General features: G+C 33.5%; 1 protein-coding gene across 1 annotated transcript; it reads right to left on the bottom strand.

The window, feature by feature from the left end:
- Window positions 1-10,566: 10,566 nt before the first annotated feature.
- On the bottom strand, window positions 10,567-15,213 carry LOC127840911 (spondin-2-like). Its single transcript, XM_052369374.1, has 4 exons — window positions 14,623-15,213; window positions 13,705-13,916; window positions 12,378-12,846; window positions 10,567-11,600 (listed from the first exon to the last, which is right to left on the bottom strand). Exons 1-4 carry the CDS (start codon window positions 14,858-14,860, stop codon window positions 11,386-11,388), a joined length of 1,134 nt encoding a protein of 377 aa, XP_052225334.1. The 5' UTR covers window positions 14,861-15,213; the 3' UTR covers window positions 10,567-11,385.
- Window positions 15,214-20,405: the final 5,192 nt, after the last annotated feature.

Below are 20,405 nucleotides of genomic sequence, written 5' to 3'. Positions count from 1 at the left end.
TCTATCAAAAGTCGGTAATGCATTTCTTTTACCAGCTTTAAAAGAAACAAATATAAGCACGCACAACATACATAAGTGCACTGTTTCCTCGAAGTTTTAATTGTTGATATCTTTCTTAACACGGGGTATTAAAGAAACAACCAAAATTATGAAATAAGTACTATGAAAATATTAATACAATATACGATAACATAATTTTCAGATCATTATATATATGTACACACACAAAAATATAACAAAGACACATACACACAATAATACACCAACAAAATTACTTGTCTTCATGCTTAAAACTCGAATAAAAAATGCGATTCAGGTCATATTAATCAAATGTATGATCGAAATATATAATTAAAATAAATATATTTACTTGTGGAGAATGAAAACAAAGTTTATCCTACAAAGGTTAACATAATATACCTAAAAAAAACATGACAAAACTGAAAGATAAGCACGATATCGGTATATGTCAAAGTACACCAATTATTATAAAGCTGTATAGTTTGTAATACTCTCTTTAATAGTTTTAACGATTGAAGTTTTCATTGAAATATCGGCAAAACGCCTTTGAGCATTTACATACATGTAAAAAAGCATAGTCAAAGTGCATCAGTACAATACAAATACAATCAATGCAAATAGACACAAACTACAATGCAAGTGTTCAAACATAATGCACAGACGTGTCATATTAAGTACAAAAAAGAGGAAACGATTCATATATAGACAATATATTTAGTGTTAATACACTATTAATTAAAGGAGTAAGAAGCAAAAAATGCTTGTATTTTTTCCTAACGGAGTGTCATGGCATCGGAAATGAATCTGGCAACATTGTTTATGCGTTTATTGCTTTGACAAGAGAATATGTTTTTAAACTTCACTAAATTTTGACAGTTTTATCGAATACAATATTTTGTTCGGAGATCTTTATAGATTGGGCAAGTGATACTCGGATTCAACAGCGTTTGCATAAAATAGTCTACATAAGCGTTGATCTCTTGGTATGTTATTATATCTACCAGTCTCTATATCCAATTTATGGACGCTTAGTCTAAATCTTGATGAATACTGTGTGTGATATTTCGTATTGATGCAATCTAATTATTTTTCATCCGCGAATGCAGTCTTAAACATTCTATAGTATTCTAGTTTCGGTTGGTAAGAAATTGTATCATGCCACTTTTGAATAAATTGGTCATATAATCTTTTGTTTATTTTATTAGAATAATCAACTTTTAATAAATGCACACCCCAGAGATGAGTTATGGCTAATACTATCCCTAATAAAATCGTTGCAAAGATTATATTGTTCATTTTAAACAGAGATTCAGGATTTTGTTTGATTTTAACCCTTATAGCGATGTGCCCGTTGTTTACATATACTAGTAGAAGAAAGTGGAAATCTGCATAGTTCGCCGTAGACAGGCTCAGCGGCATTAGAAGTCTGTGAGCGCACACCAAGAATTGTTTTACAAAATTTAAAATTAAGTTTGTCAACTTCATCAATATTTTAAATTCCCCAAATTTCCGATGCATATAAATAAGTGGTACCACTAGGGAGTCAAACAGAGAAAGTTTTATTTTAGAATTTAGCTTCAATTTGCTAACAATAGACAATAAATGGTTGTAAGCTTTTAAGGCTTGTTTATTATTTGCCTTAATTGCTCTTGATATAGGCTTATGTAGCAAAATTCATCAACAATTTCAATTGATTGTTGGTAAATATTCCATATAAATGAACAGTTGCTTTTACTTTTTTGAATCTGCAAATACTTTGTTTATATTTATTTTTAATCCCCATTTACATGAGTATTGATGCATAGAATTTAATTGCAATTGTAGACTTTTTGGATTAGTGGTAAAGAATACAATGCAAATAGCAACATAAATATTGATAGTGAACGTAAAACATTTTAGCTAAACTATTAATATCAATACAATAATAAAATGATGCAACATTATTTTATACCCGTTATTTAATGACGTTAATGTATTGTTCGTATGCATTAAACAAACCCCATATCACTAGACAGTTGGCAAAACTGTTTTCCATAAAACGTCAGTGAATTGCTATTTTGAATATACACGTCTTAGTGTTTACCCTCCTATTTAAAACGTTTTAATGGTTAAAAATAATCTAAAAGCTATTTAAAAATCACCATATTAAAGTAGTTTTCAGTACTAGTATTTATTAGGTGTCTTTATTCTGAGTTAATTTTTATGTTTCGCGGGACGTAAACTACAGGAAGGTTTCTTCTTTTTAGGCGACTTCCCTCCCTTTGATTTTGCTGAACTGCACTATATTTATAGAACGGTTTACTTTGCTCAATTTGAATATTTGATCGACACTCGTCTGTAAGTCCTACAAACACGTCGGTGACGAAGTGGCTTGCAAGCACGATTGAGTTTCATCAACACCATCTAATAAAACTATGGAAAAGGACTTTTTAAAATTCCGTTGCTATGTTCATATTGCTTAAGAGCGGTGCAGCGACGTGTTAAATATTGAAACTAAAAAAACCCACAAGAGATCACAATATGGATGAACCAATGTTGTCAATAAACATTATTTTTGCTCTGTCCTTTAATTTACTATGCATCCAAGTCGTCTTTTCGAGTAACTTTTTTCGCGTAAATAAACCGTATATGGGTACTTCTACTACATTTTCATTGTATGAATCGATGTGTTTCCAAAGACATATGACGTGAACGCTCTTAAGGTCTTCTTGCTCGAAGGTCCAAACCAATTGGGCCTGTTTTCAGAAGTAAAGGAATACGTCATTATATGAAGCTGATTTTTCAGTGACAAGAGGATTCATAGGATACGCTAGTCGTTTAAAGAAAGCGTTGTACACAGCCTTAATCACACGGTCACAATAAATGTGTGTAAATCAAGAATATTCGACCATTTTGTGTCTATTATGGGTACTTTTTGGTTTTGGTTGTCAATCGTGAATTGAATGCGATCATGAAAATGTATGAAAAAACGTGATATTTGACTAGCAAAAGTAGCTCACATTCTTAGTTAAAGGCTTTAATTGTGTTTTCATATCTATATGATATATAATGTTGAAATGAATAAGAACACTGTTTAATCGCGAAAGTTTAACTCATCATCATGTATTATATCAGAAAGCAACATGTTAAACAGAAATTGCATTAGCCGAACATTAAATTCTAATATCACTTTCATGTTTTAAATAAAAAAATAAATAAAAAAAACAACAACATAATATGCGTACATATTTGCTCATCAGTAAAATTCACTTTTGTTAATTGAGGAAATCAAGTTTTCTTCTCATATACACATTCAGCATGATATGCGGCAAACTAAACAGCGTCACACAACTATAAAAATTGATATGCCGATAACATATCACCCTTTTATTCGTAAAAATATTTGACCAAAAAACGATGGCGTATGTTTCCTTTAATTTTGTCATCATCCAAGGTCATCATTGTGTCATATCATTGGGTCATGTCATATGTTAATGTCATGATGGCATTCCATTGTCTCATGTCATTGGTTCGTGTCATTGGTTTATGTAATTGGATTATGTAATTGTATCCTTTTATTGGTCATGAGATTGGGTCATGTCAATCGGGAATCGTCTTCAAGCAAACTAACCTTATTGCACCCGAGATTTTTTTGTTGACTTATTATGCCAAGAAATATACACTGTGCGGTACTCTCATCTGCTGAGTAATCATCTCATAAATACCATCATCCACAATGTTATTATTGTTTGTGACAGCGATGTGATGCGATGGCGTCAAAACAAACTGCTTTCCTATAACTCACAACAAAAACTAGCCAAAAAAAGATCATGTCACGCGAAGTAAACGAATGTAGGCCCTACGATAGGAAATACATCTTAAACGTTTTTCTTTGTTGTAGTTTTTCCCTTTCTGCTACGTCTACATAACGATATTCGAGTTTACAGACATACATACATAAAATATTGTTGTGTGATTATGTTGAAGACATATTTATTAGAGCATCTGCCGGCTGGCCTTTAAAACTCATATTTATTCTTGTGTCGTCGTACTTATTCTTGTGTTTTGTAAAGGCGATTCGTTACTTGCCTAAATCAAAGCAAACATGGATGCTGAGAAAAGTTGTTGTACTGGTGTTGCCCTTGAGTTTTTAATGGTCCTCAACTATTTTGTAATGAAAACAATTACAAGGCAGGAAAGGGAAAATTTGCTCAAAAATCAAGACTTGTGTTGACCTACGTATCTGTATACACGAACTTACTTAATATGTTAATTTAATTAAAGTTTAAGAAATAAAGAGTGTTTTACTGTTCAATTATAATCATACTAAAGATATGTTTTATTTTTAGGCAAAACTATCGTTAAATATCAAAGCAGAAAATTTCAAACATAGTCCTGTATTGGGATGTTATTTTTCGTCCTACCAGTATTTTAACAGTCGTGTAAATTGATAACAGCAGATGTATTCAATAGTTCCATTTATTCATCTCGAAAACTAGCTCATTCTGCACATATACAATATCGAACATGTTTCGATTTTCGTTTGGGCTTCGTTATGACTTGTGTTGAATGTTAATTTTCCAACTTGGACTGGTGCGTCAATTATTTTGGAAAAAAATGTTTTGAAAATATAATGATATTATTGCTAGAAACAATATGAAAACGGTACTAGAAAAAAACCTTCATCATATTTATTTTCTTGCAGTAGGGCAATATCGTAGAAAATGACGGTGTTAATAGCGTTTTTTAAGTAAGAAAATATTTGAAGATGAGTGTAGAAAACATGTATTTATGTATAAATATAGATGTAAAAAAATGACGATATTCAATGTAAATCAATTGCAGATTATCGTTTACGTTTTATGATACAAGATAAAATGCAGTGCAATGATCTAAACAATGCTAACAATGATTTCAAAAACGACAGCAGCAGTTCACACTGTTTTAAGAACCAGTCTGGAACTGAGCACTGACGAATTCAGGGAGAAACGCAATGTTGATTTATTTCCAACAACAACATATAAGACAAAGTCGAAAGAAAAGAGGCGCAAACAGACCGTTACACTGTAGTAACACAATAGAGCAATGTGGTGAAACGATTATAAGGATGTTGTTTGTTTCTTCGTCAATGCTGCCTTAGAAATCGGTCCCTGCAGTAGATAAGTTTCAAGATTTGGTTTTGGTACTGATTAATGGCGCTGATGAATTACAATATTTTAATAAACGAGATCTACATTTTTATTATGTTTTCGCTTCATCATGAGTGCGTTTCAAAGAACAACATAGCGGCTAGGCCAACAACTATGGTGTAATGTGTGTGTCTCTCTAAGTCGAGTGTTTATTGAATTTCTCTGCAACTACATATACTAGATTATGTCGTATTATTTAAAGCACTGGCGTTAATCTGAAGTAAATCAACGTGCGAACTTGCTAATAATACATATAAATCAATATGCTAGCGCTGCATGCATTTATACTAAACAATACGATCAATAATAAATTCAACGATTATATAAATATATGTTAACATGAAATCACGTGATTTACAATAAAATGCTTAGAATTATATTATCAATCATTATTTACTATTTATTTAAAGATATTTAAAGTGATATTATGCGTATTTTGCACTGTTGAATTGGGCTGAAAAGAATTAACAAGTCAAATGAGTTAGTTAAACTGTGGTAACTGACCTACAACTCATCATGCTACTAGTTGTTTATAACAAATATATATTATATTCTATATTTTACGTGACTGCCCCAGTGCTCTAAGAGGAAATGATCTATAAAACAAAACTGTGTCGTATGAACGAATCTGCACTAAAACTAAATTTAGATTCACATCATACATCGAATCATTTCTGTCGTCAGTTGACAAAACGAAAGTACGGTTGATAATGAAATGCATTAGTTTTCTCTTTCCGAGATATTGTTTTAGTATGTTGATGGTGCATTAATAAATATAAGTTTATATGAAGTGAAAACACCAAAAATAAACAACGGTTGCGATAGACACCTATAAACATAGCATATACTGTTGGATGCCCATAATATCACTTTAATCAGCGAGATCTCGATGCTTTGTTTGATAAGCTAAACTAATTCATTAAATGACATAAACTATTTTGCCATTATATATAATTGCCCGATGGTTTGCAATATATATGGGACGGATATTTGGTGTGTTGTTTTTCTTGTTATGCTTACAGTACATATAAAATACCCTACACTGAAATCGACGTTGACATATTTTTAATCAAATTGGTCTTTGTTCCTGATCATAATGATTGCAATTATACGTGAAAAGTGTTTTAAGTTAATTCTCAACGTAAAGAACCAAAGAATAAGACAATGGATATGTAATTTGCTTCAAATTATATGCATTGTTGTTTGTAGAGTTGTTGTAGTGTTAGGCATCAACATATTTGCCTCACTACACGGTATTTAATTTATTATTTAAGTATTCGTGTCGTTTGAGCAATTATTTACAGACCTCCATGCTTCAATTAACCAAACGAAGTTTCGAATCGTTCCGAATGAGTTTTCGCTGCACTCATGAACCCACACGTGAGGCTGCAGACACGTGATATGATGGTACGTTGCTTTATGGGACCAATCAGACCAAAGTGTGCGTGATGACGTCAATGTTTTACTACATGCTGGATGGACGCCAAGTCTTAGAGAATAAATCGAAGTCAGGCGTAAAACTGTTTAGACAAAATATGTAATTATCAGTAAGGACATATAAACACGCTGGTGTATCTATACTTCGATAACGGATGGCATTTCGATAACAGAGAAAATGAAAGAAAGTTTTTAAACTTAGGTACTTAATGTTTGTTTGTTGAATTGACGCGACGAACTGTCATTATCGATGTTAAAGGAACATATCTTATGTTATAAATCAGTAAAATATTTTTGTCGTATCTTATGTTATAAATCAGTAAAATATTTGTGTCACATGATTTTATTACCAACTGTCATTATCGATGTTAAAGGAACATATCTTAGGTTATAAATCAGTTAAATATTTGTGTCGCATGATTTTATTACCAACTGTCATTATCGATGTTGAAGGAACATATCTTAGGTTATAAATCAGTAAAATATTTGTTAACTTCTTCCATTGCATAGTTTTCATAATTATTACCTTATTCTCATAATTATTATCATCCATGTCTTTACACGTGTATATTATACATTTGTCTAAAAAGCAATTTTATGCTTAAAAGCTAATAAATGTTGTTGTTGTTGCTGTTGTTGTTTTATACACGGCCCATGGTAGAGTAAATAAATTGTTCATTTTATTGTATTTGAAGAAAGAATTTAAATGAAGAATGGCAGATTTTTTCCCAAAAAGGAGAAAAATCCATCGGAAAACAGCATAAAACGGATGATCAGTAAACATTTTAGCAAAATATAAATATTTAGATATATTTTCCAACGAATGGTTTGCTATTCCAGCATCTAGAGTTATAACCGTGGTGCAAATACTGAAAGTTTGATAGTACTCGATGACATATAAACGAAGATAGAGCATGTTTTAATAAGTGGTATGTATGATGTTGTGGACACTTTGATACCCGATAAAGGGCACGTCGGATAACGGAGAATCTCAACGAATTGGGCACTCTGATATCCGAGCTTTGTCTACTATTTTAAATGTGTTAATTCATAGTATTACTCTACTTACCAAAGCGTTGCTATTCCAGCATTTAGAGTAACTACTGTGCTTAAAATACTGAAATTTTGATTGCATTCACTTTGATTGCCGATAACGGACACTTCGGATAACTAAGTATTTTAACAAATTAGGCACTCCGATATTTTGTTGACTGATGTGACTACCAGTGTCGGGGAATGTTTATAGGCTTCAAATTGGTCAGATTTGAATCCCCATGATGTCCTGCCTTAATTGAATATCCCATGAAAAACAAAATCATGATTATATTCGAAAGAGATAAAACAATGAAGCAAATGTTTGGTGATTCGTTTTCAATTTACTGAAGTATAGACAGTGTTTATTAATTCTTGTCGATTATTACAGTATTCGACAGCGAATTAAGCATTTCTGTTTCACTAAAAAATAGTGTGTTTTATCTGTTAAAAAGTGTCGGGCAATTGGAAACAGATGTGCTATTGTCATTGAGATGTTCGGCTAAAGAATTGTCCATGAAAATTTGGCAACCGACTCTTTAAACATTTGTATTTCCTAAAACACGTGAGTAAACTAAACATTAAACATGTTGTAATATAAATAGACATAGTGATCTTTTTATGCGCATAGTAAACACGTTCTTGATTTATTTTTTATTATTTGTATTTTGTTGGCATATGTACTGATCTAGTTCATGATTTTCGATGGAATTGTATCGTTTTTTACCGTTCTTCCGCGAATTTCTTTCTTCGCAATACGATCTGCTATATTATTAAACTACCAAACAATGTTCAGTGTCTGAAAACTTAATGTACAGAACATTAATGCAATTAAAGCTGAAGAACTCCCCTCACCCGCGTAGCTTTTGTTATTATCTGTTATCGAAGTATCCGGATTACCGGCGTGTTTAAAGAAACATTCAAATTAGTTTCTTCATAAAGTAATCACTCTAGTTCATGTTTTAATGACCAGTCTTTTGAAAAATAAAGAAGGATGCAAATATGCAAGTAGAATACGTTATTTTAGCTTCAAATTTCTGTGTAACTCTTAAGAAAATATTATTTACATGTTCAAGTACATGTTTGTACTAGCGAAATAAATAATATATATTTTACGTAGACGCACACTTAAAAAATGTCGTCTTTTCATTTATAGTTGATATTTCCAATGGCAAATTTAAAATGGTTGCGGTAGCTGGTGTGTTTTTTTACATTAAAAGTGATATCAGATAGTTAAATGTAGGAGCATAATATTCAAGCTTGCAATAACTAATTTGCAGTTTAGCCGACTGTGTTTGTGATTTTTTCACACATTTCTTTATTTTCTGAGCAATTCAATTGTTTTTGGACTGCGACATTGCTTTTGTTGACATTGACACACATGCGACCATACATCACGTGACCACTTGAAACTGCGTATTACATTTTGTAAGTCGGCATCGTAGAATGTTGCAACGCGAGTGGACTGGTAAATATTTATAAAGTATTTGTAGCAATGAAATATAAAACTCTTGCTGAAAAAACAGACGTGTTTCTTCCCAATTAAGTGGTCTACAACTTTTAGCAACTGATAAAGTGTCTGTTTTTATGGAACATTCATCAGCGAGAAATTGTTGAATCATACAAAATGTGGTTTCAGGTTCTCTTTTTTTCCGAACAAGGTACGATTTAAATGTGTGCATTAACATCTTTTGGTCAATATTACATCGGTTATGTTAAAGAATGAAGATATTAAACTTATTTGGACAGAGCTTAAGGTGAAAAGTCCATGGTAGTTAACTGTAACGAGAAACGAATGGTTTGTGAGATACAAACACATTTGTATACTGTTTCTAATGTTTATAACAAGTGGTAGTATGGCTTTGTACTAGACAACCTAACAACAAAAAAAACATTCATCAAAATTTGACTTTAAACGAGACGTCTAAACATCTTCGTATGTTACAACAATTCAACAGCTATGCATACACATGAAATATGGACTGAACATTGAGAGAACACAAAACTTAATTGATTGCCGTTACTTTTATGTAGCAGATATATAAAATATATATTATAAAGACTAGACTTAATAATATTAGCATAAATTATCTAGTATAAGTAGAATAAATTTGCCTTCATCGTAAAGAAAACATTTGCTATTCCGTTAAACGTCATTTCTATGCAGTTTACATCTTTGATGTGACAATTATTTTAGCCCCCACTTTGTTCACCTGCCATGATTTAAACCGCTCATATAACTTTTTTTTCAGTTGTAGATGTCGCATATACACGTGTAGTGTCCTGCAATAGTTGTCGGAGTCACGTGATCCTAACTATTTTGCCTTCAATGGTACTAAATTGTTTCGACCTAACTTCGACTCGTTTTTTCTGAGACGCTCCTATGGGTATGTGTAAAAGTGGTTCTCGGCCCCATATGGACACTTGCAGAAACTGTGTATTATTTGACAAAGTATTTACATTGCCTGTTTATTTTCCGTACACACTCATAGTAGCAGTATTTGATCGTATGTAATTGCACAGTGAAATAGCTGGTGCAGGATGCACATATGCTAGTTTAAGATTGTATGTTCCGTTTTGAGCGATTTTTTGTTAATGTGATTGACCACACAGTGCTCTCCACTGAAATCTCATGTTGATATTAATCAAGTTAATTTTTTATTAAGCAACAGACGCAATGTCACTACTAACATCACAGTATTGTTTTGTTGTAGTTTTGTTAAGTGTTTTAAAAACTTAATCAACAATTTACGCGGCAATTGAAATTACACTGTATGTATACATAAATGCCATGATTGAGTATATTTGTGTTTGTATTTCAATACAAACGCAAGAAAGAGGCACTATCCGGTTGTGAAAAAAACGACACTCTATACATAGTTATATTATATATTATATATTTATAAAAACGCAATGAACACAGTTTTATAAAATATAACATTAAAAGTGCATAAATCAGATCATTCTTTTAAAAAACAAAAAAACTTAAATTAACACATGCTATACCGGTACACAGAAATGATAAGCTAATGATATTAAGAACATTAAACCATGTATGTAAGAAAACTAATAAGAAGCTGAAGGCTTGAACTACATGCACATATGAAAATTCGCTTATTTGAACGAAAATGAATGATTCAAGTCAGTCATGGGGATAACGTGCACACACCAAAAACAAAAAAACATTTCAATACAAACGCTTATATAAAATATGTAAAATCAACAACAAACATCTTAAAACGATTTGATAACATTGCATATAACCCGTAGTATTCAAAACACACCCTCTTCTTACTCGGGTGTAGAAATTAGACAGTTTAACATACATTCCTGTCATCTGTAATGCATAATCACTAAATAATACTTGGTTTTAAGTGTTTAAACCCCAGATACATGCATTATCATCACCAGATTTCAAATCGGTACATGACCCATCGCTTTGTGAATGGGAAACGGTATGCATTGTCTATTTACGAGTCAATTTGATCTTAAAGCAACATTCTGCTACAAGAAGATGAGTGTCTATCAGTCTTGGGGTTGCCTTTCTTCTAGTACAACGTTCGATCGACGTTACCATCGTTACCTTGTCTTATCAATACACGATCTACCTGCGCAAACTTGTCCCACAACATCACCTCATGACAGCAGGACACTTCGCTGAATGCAAGAAAGAGTGGTTACCACACAATTCGTCTATTGCTCCCAACTTCCGGTAGTTGTTCCCTCCTCAGCCGTTCCTGTTCAGGAACTGGAATACCTCCCACTCGCACGTGCGCATTGTGCCGCACGTGCGGTCTTCTCGGAGCACCGGGCAGTACAAGCCGGGAGAAAGGGCTCGCCGTAGAATGCTGCGCCGTCGGTCCTGTCGGCCGAATCCGCACGTGACAGAACACTCCGACCACGGCGACCACTCCGAGACCACACATCCGGTATCCGACGGGGCTGAAAGTTTAAATATGCGCTATTTGCAAGTTCATTAGTGTAAGAAACTTTTTGATATGGTTCTTATATATTTATGTAGTATTTAGTTAAATCGACGAGCATTATCCTAACTTGCAATGACATCAATTAAGGATATTTTTAATCGATTGTCTAGAAGAGTCTGAACGGATATATGTGGCTTAATTTTCTGCATTCATATTTAGTAGGAGAACATAAGGCTTATGTAGAAATATGTTTGCGAAGGAAACGGTAAACCGCTCAGATTGATTTTGTTTGGAACATTGCATATTATTACAAAAGCTATTTTACATGAGTTTTTGAATTAAACAATATGTCGATCAGAAACATTAGTAGGCTGTGTAAGTGAAAAATGCGTCATCTTTACTGTAAATGTTTAAAGACAGACTAAACAAGTGGAAGCGATAGACTAAACTTTTTAGAAGCTCCCGTTCAAAATTTACATAATGCCTGACTTGGAATGTCGACAATTTGGTTACGCCTAGTAAGATGGTTTTAATAACATCATTATCATTATAAATCTTCGCATTGAGTTAAAAGTAAGAAAGCAGGCACTTTAAGGCAAATGGCAATTCATCCATGTAGCACACTTTCTGACCGAAACACATTCATATTGCAAAGAACGGAGCTCCATACGATTCACTACAAGTAAAATATTGCCGCTAAAATGGTTAATTTTAGCATTAGCCTTTATATTTTTTAGTAGAACATCGTTTAAAGGTTGTGAATGTAAAGTAAAGAACTATTATCAGCAAATACCTATTAATGATTCTGCTCTCGGTTGCTCGATTTCGTTAACGGTAATGTCTTTGATCCCGTCAAATGTTGTGTCAATAACCTTGTCATTAGCAGCAGGCAATTCACTTTCGTCGTTAATAATTTCCAAGTTTTGTTCCTGTTTCACGGGTGGGGGAACTTTTCCACTGCGGCGGAATTCAGCTACCTTTGTCAAGAAAACCTTTCCAATTGACGGAAGTGATGTCATATTCGGGTAGTAAAATGCGCTTGCAGAATGCGCCGGTTTCATGGGCGAAAGTCTATAAATAGCCTCTCGCGGAACCGATGGCCAATCCGGTGCAGTAAATGTAAGACCTCGGTCCGTTCCAGCGTCAAGTGGAAAGAGATCAACCTTGATGTGGCTCTTCCAGCGACCGCTCTCACACAGGTCAAAAGACGCAATACCCACAAACCAGTCTGGGCTCGGTATCAGACGCACCATGAATGAGACCTGCAAAACGGAAACATAACATTTATAAATGTGTAAAAACTTCAGATACACATGTATCAATAGGAAACCGTATTCGATAGTGCAAGTGCAATTCTTTTAAGATTGAGAAAATCAGCTTATGCGCAATTTAATATTATCATGTCTGTGGATGGAATGCTTTTGTGCTGTTTTTTTTTCAAGTATTATCAAACAAATTTTAAAATAAAAAGTATAACTTATTATCTTTTAAAATATATGTATAACAAGACTTGTGATAAGTTTCTGTTAAAGACTGTTGTTGTGATATTCCATGTATTCATGAATTAAACTGAATTTAACTAAAACTTTTCCTGAGACTAATACATAACACTTTTCTAACCTTCATTCATTTTTGAAATGTTTTAACTTTGTATTTCAATCAAGCGAAACATAAGGGAATAGTTATAACAGGCATTCGTTTCACCGAGCTCGATAGATATACCAGCATCGGCGATGAAACTTTGCCAAAAGTTATAATAGTAATACGAAATGTATTACCTTTGATGTTTTACAACCACCTGCACAGAATTTATTTAGATGCTGTTTGCAGCAACGGGCTATTCGTTTATTCCAGACATAATGTAACATTATTATTAAGTACAGATTATATCGTCATCGTGTGAAGAGGAGTCATTTTCAAGAGCTCAACCTTTTAGTTTGACCAATATTAAGATATATTTAGCTACATGGTAGTTTTTTTATTAATTGAAAAATTTGTTTTCTCAAAGAAACAATAAAATATACAAGGTAACCCTGCGCGAACAATCACATGGCGCCATTTCTATATATAGTGTAATTCGCCATTTAGTAGCATTTAGAAACAATTGTGAAAATACATACCAAAGAATGCTCGCCATCGGCTATAAAGTTCGTTGCGGTTTTGCCCATGCCACCGGAAATGGGAGCCGCGGTGAAGGCGTCCCGGATGCCTCCATAAGCCTGAGCCTCTATGTCAAAGCCTCTGGTGTCGCCGCCTTCCGCGAACTCCCTCACCGCCTCCGTCGCCGCTGCTCCCTCTGACCACATCGTGTACTGGGTCGAGTGACTGCGACCTGCCAATATTATAATACAATTTTAGTCTGCGGAATAAGTTAAAAGATTTCGAGTGAGTACTGTTCGTCCGTCCGAACACATCGCGTATAAGGCCGACTTTGTACGATCTGGTGTAGACGGAACGCGTTTTGTTATCATAATAATTGAATTTAAATTCCCTTGCGGTTTTTACAAGAAAGAAAATATATTGCATTGAGACATGTTGCCATTTAAGGGAAATAATTTATCTAAAAAAACTGTTTGGTTGTGATAAACTAAACAGAAACATAGGTTTATTAAGAGTATTATTGTTCCGAAATGCTAGGAATGAAAAACAATATAAGTTTAAATTATCAATGGCGTTATGACATTTACATTTTACTGAGATCTGCAAACGTTCCATTCTCGTGTGTTTATGAATGAACACGAAATATCACGTAACCTTCTTGACAAAAGTGTCACCGTAACAGAGAAATAGTATACCGTTACCTGAAAGTAGTTGTTATACATGAGCAGCGTCATGCAAAAATGGGATTTATGTCATATGTGGCAAAAGTAGCTGCAGCACATCCTGTGCAATATCACAGCCTAGTAAAGTGCACACTAAGCGACAGTGAATCTCTAGACCCGACTGCGGGCAGAATCGAATCAAGAAGTGGTTATATAAAATAGATATAATAGAACACACATATATATGATGAAACGTTATGAAAAAACCGCACTTACCTATCAGCTTGGACCACTGCGCGTGCGGCCTGTACGTCGGATACATCCGGGGATATACGGACTCGGTCCACGCGCTGTGGAACGCCAGCTCATACTCGGCCATAATCTTCGGCTTGCACTTCCCGCTGAACTTCTGCGGGCGCTTATTCTTCTTTTTCTCCGCCTCTAAGCCTTCGCCAACCGCCATAATTGTCAATAGCACAATGATAAATACTCGTATGTGCGCGTATGACATCATCTTGCGTTTTTTGTGTGTCTCTGTAAATAACTCAAATTCAATGTATATAATAAAGGAGAGCTGCTCAATGTAGACGATGCAACAAATCGTCCACTAATTATTATCTCTAAACGTGTTTTGAGATGTCACCTTGATTAATTAATGTTATTAATTGAGTTGTGCACCGTTATACAAATAATTTACTCAACAGTCGATGACACTACGTCTGATATATTCATCTGCATAAAATAATTGACGGATAACTCTACTTCTAGCGCTTGTTCGCCAACTACTACAGTCAGTTACGTTTACGCACTACTTTTACAAGTAATCAGTGATTCGCTTCCGATCTGAACTTCTGCACCGCGCGTTCTAACGTGCTTGCCTGTCTGACTGGATACCGACTACGCGCGCGTTTTATATCCGTTCGTAAATCCGACCCGCAGAGTTGCAGTGCTTTCCTGACGTAAAAAATACGCACACATTATGATTGTGTTTTTTGTCTTGAATTCAATACTTGTCTTACTCAGGACAAAGCGCTGTTAAGCACTGACGTCATAATATACAGCAGAGTTAATTGCACTCATGATTTATGCAATAACAGGGTGAGTAAACATATTGTTTATACCGATGACGGATGTAAATTGTTATATGACTATAGAATTCGCAATATTTTTGTTTTGTCAAGATGTTGTTTTTGTCTTCCTTTTTATTATAACTTATGATAAATTAGTATAAATAATTATTTTAATCACTAATTATTTTGATTACTTATCTTATTGTTTTCAAAAATATACCCTTTCTTATTATTATAACACTTATTTGTTATTTTTGTTGTATATGTTACGATAAATATTATCATAATCGTTAATCGTGATTAACATTGCAAATCATACATCTCCATCATATTAATGTCTTAACTATTGCATGACTAGTCACCTAACATGCAATTAAGATAAATTAAATTTATATTAAATTTAAATTTATAAAGATAAATTACATTTACATTTTATATGATTTTTAGCACACGGTTTGATTAAAATCCGACTTCAATATAAAAATGCTAATTGAACAAGTGGGTGCACCGGGATGTCAAGTAGGAACGCTGCTACCTCTTAAAGGTAACATTGGAAAAGCAAACCTCAAAACAAATGTGGTCGACATATCCAATATTATTGAGCCTCGCTCTTGGTCAAGGGGTTCTATGCATGTGCGTGAAATGTCGTTCCCAATTTGCCTGTGTGGCGCGCACAGGCTTATCGGGTACGACACTGAATCTTCGTTAAGAATTGACGCCAATAAAAATAAAAATACTATTAAAGCGGAAAGTGTCGAACTGCACAGTCTAATCTGTGACGAAACTTTAAGCAAGAGCATTCATCCTCCTTTATTACTCAATTGTAATACATGGGTCTTAGAAACCAGTCCTACTTTTAAATATTTTCCACCAGATGTTGTATTCATTTTCCACCACACATGGTCTATTGTTCCCCTTCATATCCAGGCGGTGGGCTTGCAATTATAACCAGACCTTAAATTATCGCTGGTATTTTACGGCATTTAAATCAAATTACGTATTTATTTAAATTGTGACAGATGTATCCATCGAACACCGGCCTCTATAAAACAAACATCTGAAGAACAGTTCGCTTCACATAAACGTACCTTGCTTATGATTATGATTCAATTAACGCTAGCACGCCGTGTCTAGTCCGCACAATAATTCGGTCATTCACCTGTGGTAGTGTGTATGCTTATGCTGTGGAAATAGAAGTTGCAAGAAAGCAGAAAACATGGGCGTTATCTAAAAATTCAATTTATTTTGAAAATGTTCACAGATGGCATGCATTTGAAAAAGTGTGGTCAGTGAGTAAAACGAAGGGAATTTGATTTGGAGATAAATTAAATACTGAGATGCTTATTTAAGAGAATATTTTTTTTCAAAGAAATACATTATTGTTTATATGGCCGGACTTATAGTAATGACAAAACCTCAGTGGTCTTTGTATAGTAGAACTTAAATGAGCAGTTTAAATTTTTTTTATATAAAAACCATATTATTATCGTAGAATGTATTCGACTTTTAACTTTCATGACAAAACGTTGCATCTGCAAAACGAAAACATCCGTTATTGTAGGTTAAAAACCGTCTCTTGCGAAAGGTTTTATTTATTCCGTTCGCAAAACTGACATTATACACACCTGTGCAGAAAGCTGTATAAAAATATTGATATTTATGAACCTATTGTTTCTTTTGCACTTGATTAAATTGTGTTTGTTTCAAAACGAAATGCCAAATGCATAGTTAACATGCATGAGCATTACTGAACAATTTTATTATACACGTGAGTCTCCAAAATCGTTTGTTATAATAGTTATTTATCAACTTTGAGTAATATAATCATGCATAATCTGTTGTTTGGTAAAAGTAGACTAGCTTATTGACAAAATCGAGTTTGATTCATAATATATTTTAAAATTACATGTTAAATATTTGAACGAAACATGACTTTTCTCCCGTCTATTTGAAAACTGCAATCAATAGGTTCGATCTTGGGGCACGCAAAGGTCAGTCGTCTTTACATCGTATCCCATAGTTGTACCCACGTGCATTGCTACCAATCGTGTTAAGTTGCCATGAAACGTTAATTTTTCTGTCCTCTCCGTGGTAACACGAATGGAGAAATCGTTCCAACACAAAATGTGATCCTTGTTCGAAAGTTTATTCCAAGCTACAAAACAAATACATGTAATGAAAGTAAACGTCTTGTTATTAACTGTGTACTCACCTCTCTCATAACTGGGTTGTCTGAAAACCTCTGGGTATAAATCGTGTATGTCACAAACAATTTAATATGTTTTCATGGCAGCTCGTGCCACGATGACGTCACAATGTAGGCTCGTACAACAATTAACAAGTAGACAAACACCAATAGATCAGGAAATGTCAGAAATTCAGCTCAAATGTAAAGAAGGTAGATCTAAATTTACAAACAAATCATGGACACGTTTTGTTGTGTGTCTCTTTCTCATTTCGCTCCATCTTCATATACGTATATTACGATACACATACGTAAATGATAATATGTAGTAACGAGTCAAATATTTTTAGTACAGTGTTTGTGTGATTTTTATGCATTTATTTAATGCCATCAACACAATGGGGCAAAATATGCGCACTTGTCCGTAAAATATATACGTGGTATTCGCTACCTTTGAAAGAATTATTAAGCAGATATTAAAAAAAACACTACTATACGAGTATTCGATCAAAGGATTCGTTATCAAATTGATACCAATAAAAACTGAATGCATAGAAATGGTGAGACCCCAGAAACATTATAAGGGCTGCAAGTTTTATAACAACCTGCGAGTCATTTGTTACAGGCAAGTTAACTATTCAATACAGGACAGAGCTTCAAGTACAACATAAAGATATGTTCAACGCCTTGGAAAATTAAATGCAAAACGTTTGGGCTTTTAAACTGGTTGAAAGGAATGTATTACCCAACACTTTATCCATAAGTATTCATAAAACATACATGTAAAAAAACCTTAACCTATAACTTCGTATTTCAACTAAAAAGCAATAAGGATGAATGTAATTTCAATTTAATTGCAATTTATTTGTTTAATCTTACCCAGAGAAACGGAATTCGTTGGATGGGAATCGCGTTATGTTGCGTATCCCTATATAATCGTTGTCTATATCGTTTGCTGATATAACGGCAAAATCAGCAATACAAACGTACATAGGTGCAATAAATGCCATATAAATACAGGCACGTTTATAAGAAACATATCTGTATACATTATTTATTAAATAGAAGGAAAATGAATGTGTATGATAGTGTTAAGATACAGTAATCTCACATTAGACTTTGTTATACTTAGACCCAAAGTGAAAGAGTAATCGAATAAGGAAAACTAAATATTCACGTACGCATTAAGTTCGATTCCGTTTCCATGACGCATGTACTTTGCATATTTAAACAATAGATAGGTGTACTATCTATACTGATTTATGTTCCAGTTTCAACAAGAAACTAATTACTTAGGCATCGAAACTTTGCAAACGGTTTTTCTTATCATAGCATGACATTTTAAGCAAAATATATATCAAGTGTTTCTCAAGCTCTCTTACCCATCCAGTTGTTGGGTAAACAAGACAAGTACATGTAGATTTTGCAAATTTGAATTTAAATCTGTTTCATGGCATCAAAACGGTATTGACCCTAATATCAAAATATTTAGATGTATTGAATAATATGATCTAGCGTTTGAAAGAAACAACAAGATCGTCTTATTTACAAAAGCGTGTCCTAAAAACATGAGCATATTGATGTAAGTTAACTTTTACTGTGTACATAACGTCGTGCAATACAATAAACAAAACAATGCGTACAGCCTCACACTACGCTAAAAACAACAACTTTGATAGCCGTTCAGAACTGCCGACATGTTCGGGGGAAACCATTATGGTGATGATTAATTTCCAACAACAGTCATAAGTCAAAATCAAAAGAACAAAGGCACAAAGAATGGGTAATATTGGTGCAATTATACAGCATATAGAAATATGTTGAAACAATTACAAGGATGTTGTTTGCTGTCCTACCGATTACGTCGAAGAAACCAGCTGTTGTTGTTTCAAGTAGCAGTTCATGCAGGTATATGACGTAGTTTTTATTTTTTGATGAAAATACAATTAATGAAAGTATTCGGTTATTCATCTAAATAATTGTCATATTCAACCGCATGGGAGAGTGTGCGTTCTTCAGCCCAAGTACATATGATGTTTATTTCTGTGCTCTGCATCAACATAATCTGAATATATGGGGTCATGTTTCAATCTGCAGGACTTGATCATCGCTTGCTTTATATATAGAATTATATATATATATATACTACATAAATTATGCATATACTACACTGTACTACGTACTTGCAATAAATCAAATTTTAACAATAATAACAATACCATCAATTGCAAAAAAATAAATGAAATAAACGCCAATAAAGCGACTAAAAAGAAAACATATTTAAAAGAGTCTTTTAATATTAACAGTTAAAACGTTCTTATATTTTGGTCGACACGACATGTAAATATCAAAGAAAACTTCATTATTACAGACCACCATGCTGTAACCTTGAACATTTTGTTGATCCAATAAATATTTTCAAGACGATATAAACATATCATATAAACATTTATTAGCTGATGTTTTGAAAACAAGAAATAATCTCCGTTCGCAAGTACATTATTATCATGATTGCTCGGCAATTCCTTGAAGATTTAATTACTGTATATTTTCCACCGATAAGCGGCAGTGCGTGCATGAACAAGTGATTAGTTTGTTTATTTCACCATCGAGGAAGAAGGTATACGCATTTTTTTGTAATCTCTGGGAACTAGTACAATAAAAAATTACACTATTCGTAAAAGTTAGTAAAACATTATTTCTATAGTATGAAGTGTTGGTTACCAGGTTCCACGATATGTAACGTTTCAATAAGTAAAAACTAAATGAGTCAATAAAATTGTATCTGATTTTTGTAAGAGCGT

The sequence above is a fragment of the Dreissena polymorpha genome, chromosome 8 (assembly GCF_020536995.1).
Source record: "Dreissena polymorpha isolate Duluth1 chromosome 8, UMN_Dpol_1.0, whole genome shotgun sequence".
NCBI classification, from domain to species: domain Eukaryota; kingdom Metazoa; phylum Mollusca; class Bivalvia; order Myida; family Dreissenidae; genus Dreissena; species Dreissena polymorpha.
This window is presented reverse-complemented; position numbering and strand designations above follow the sequence as displayed.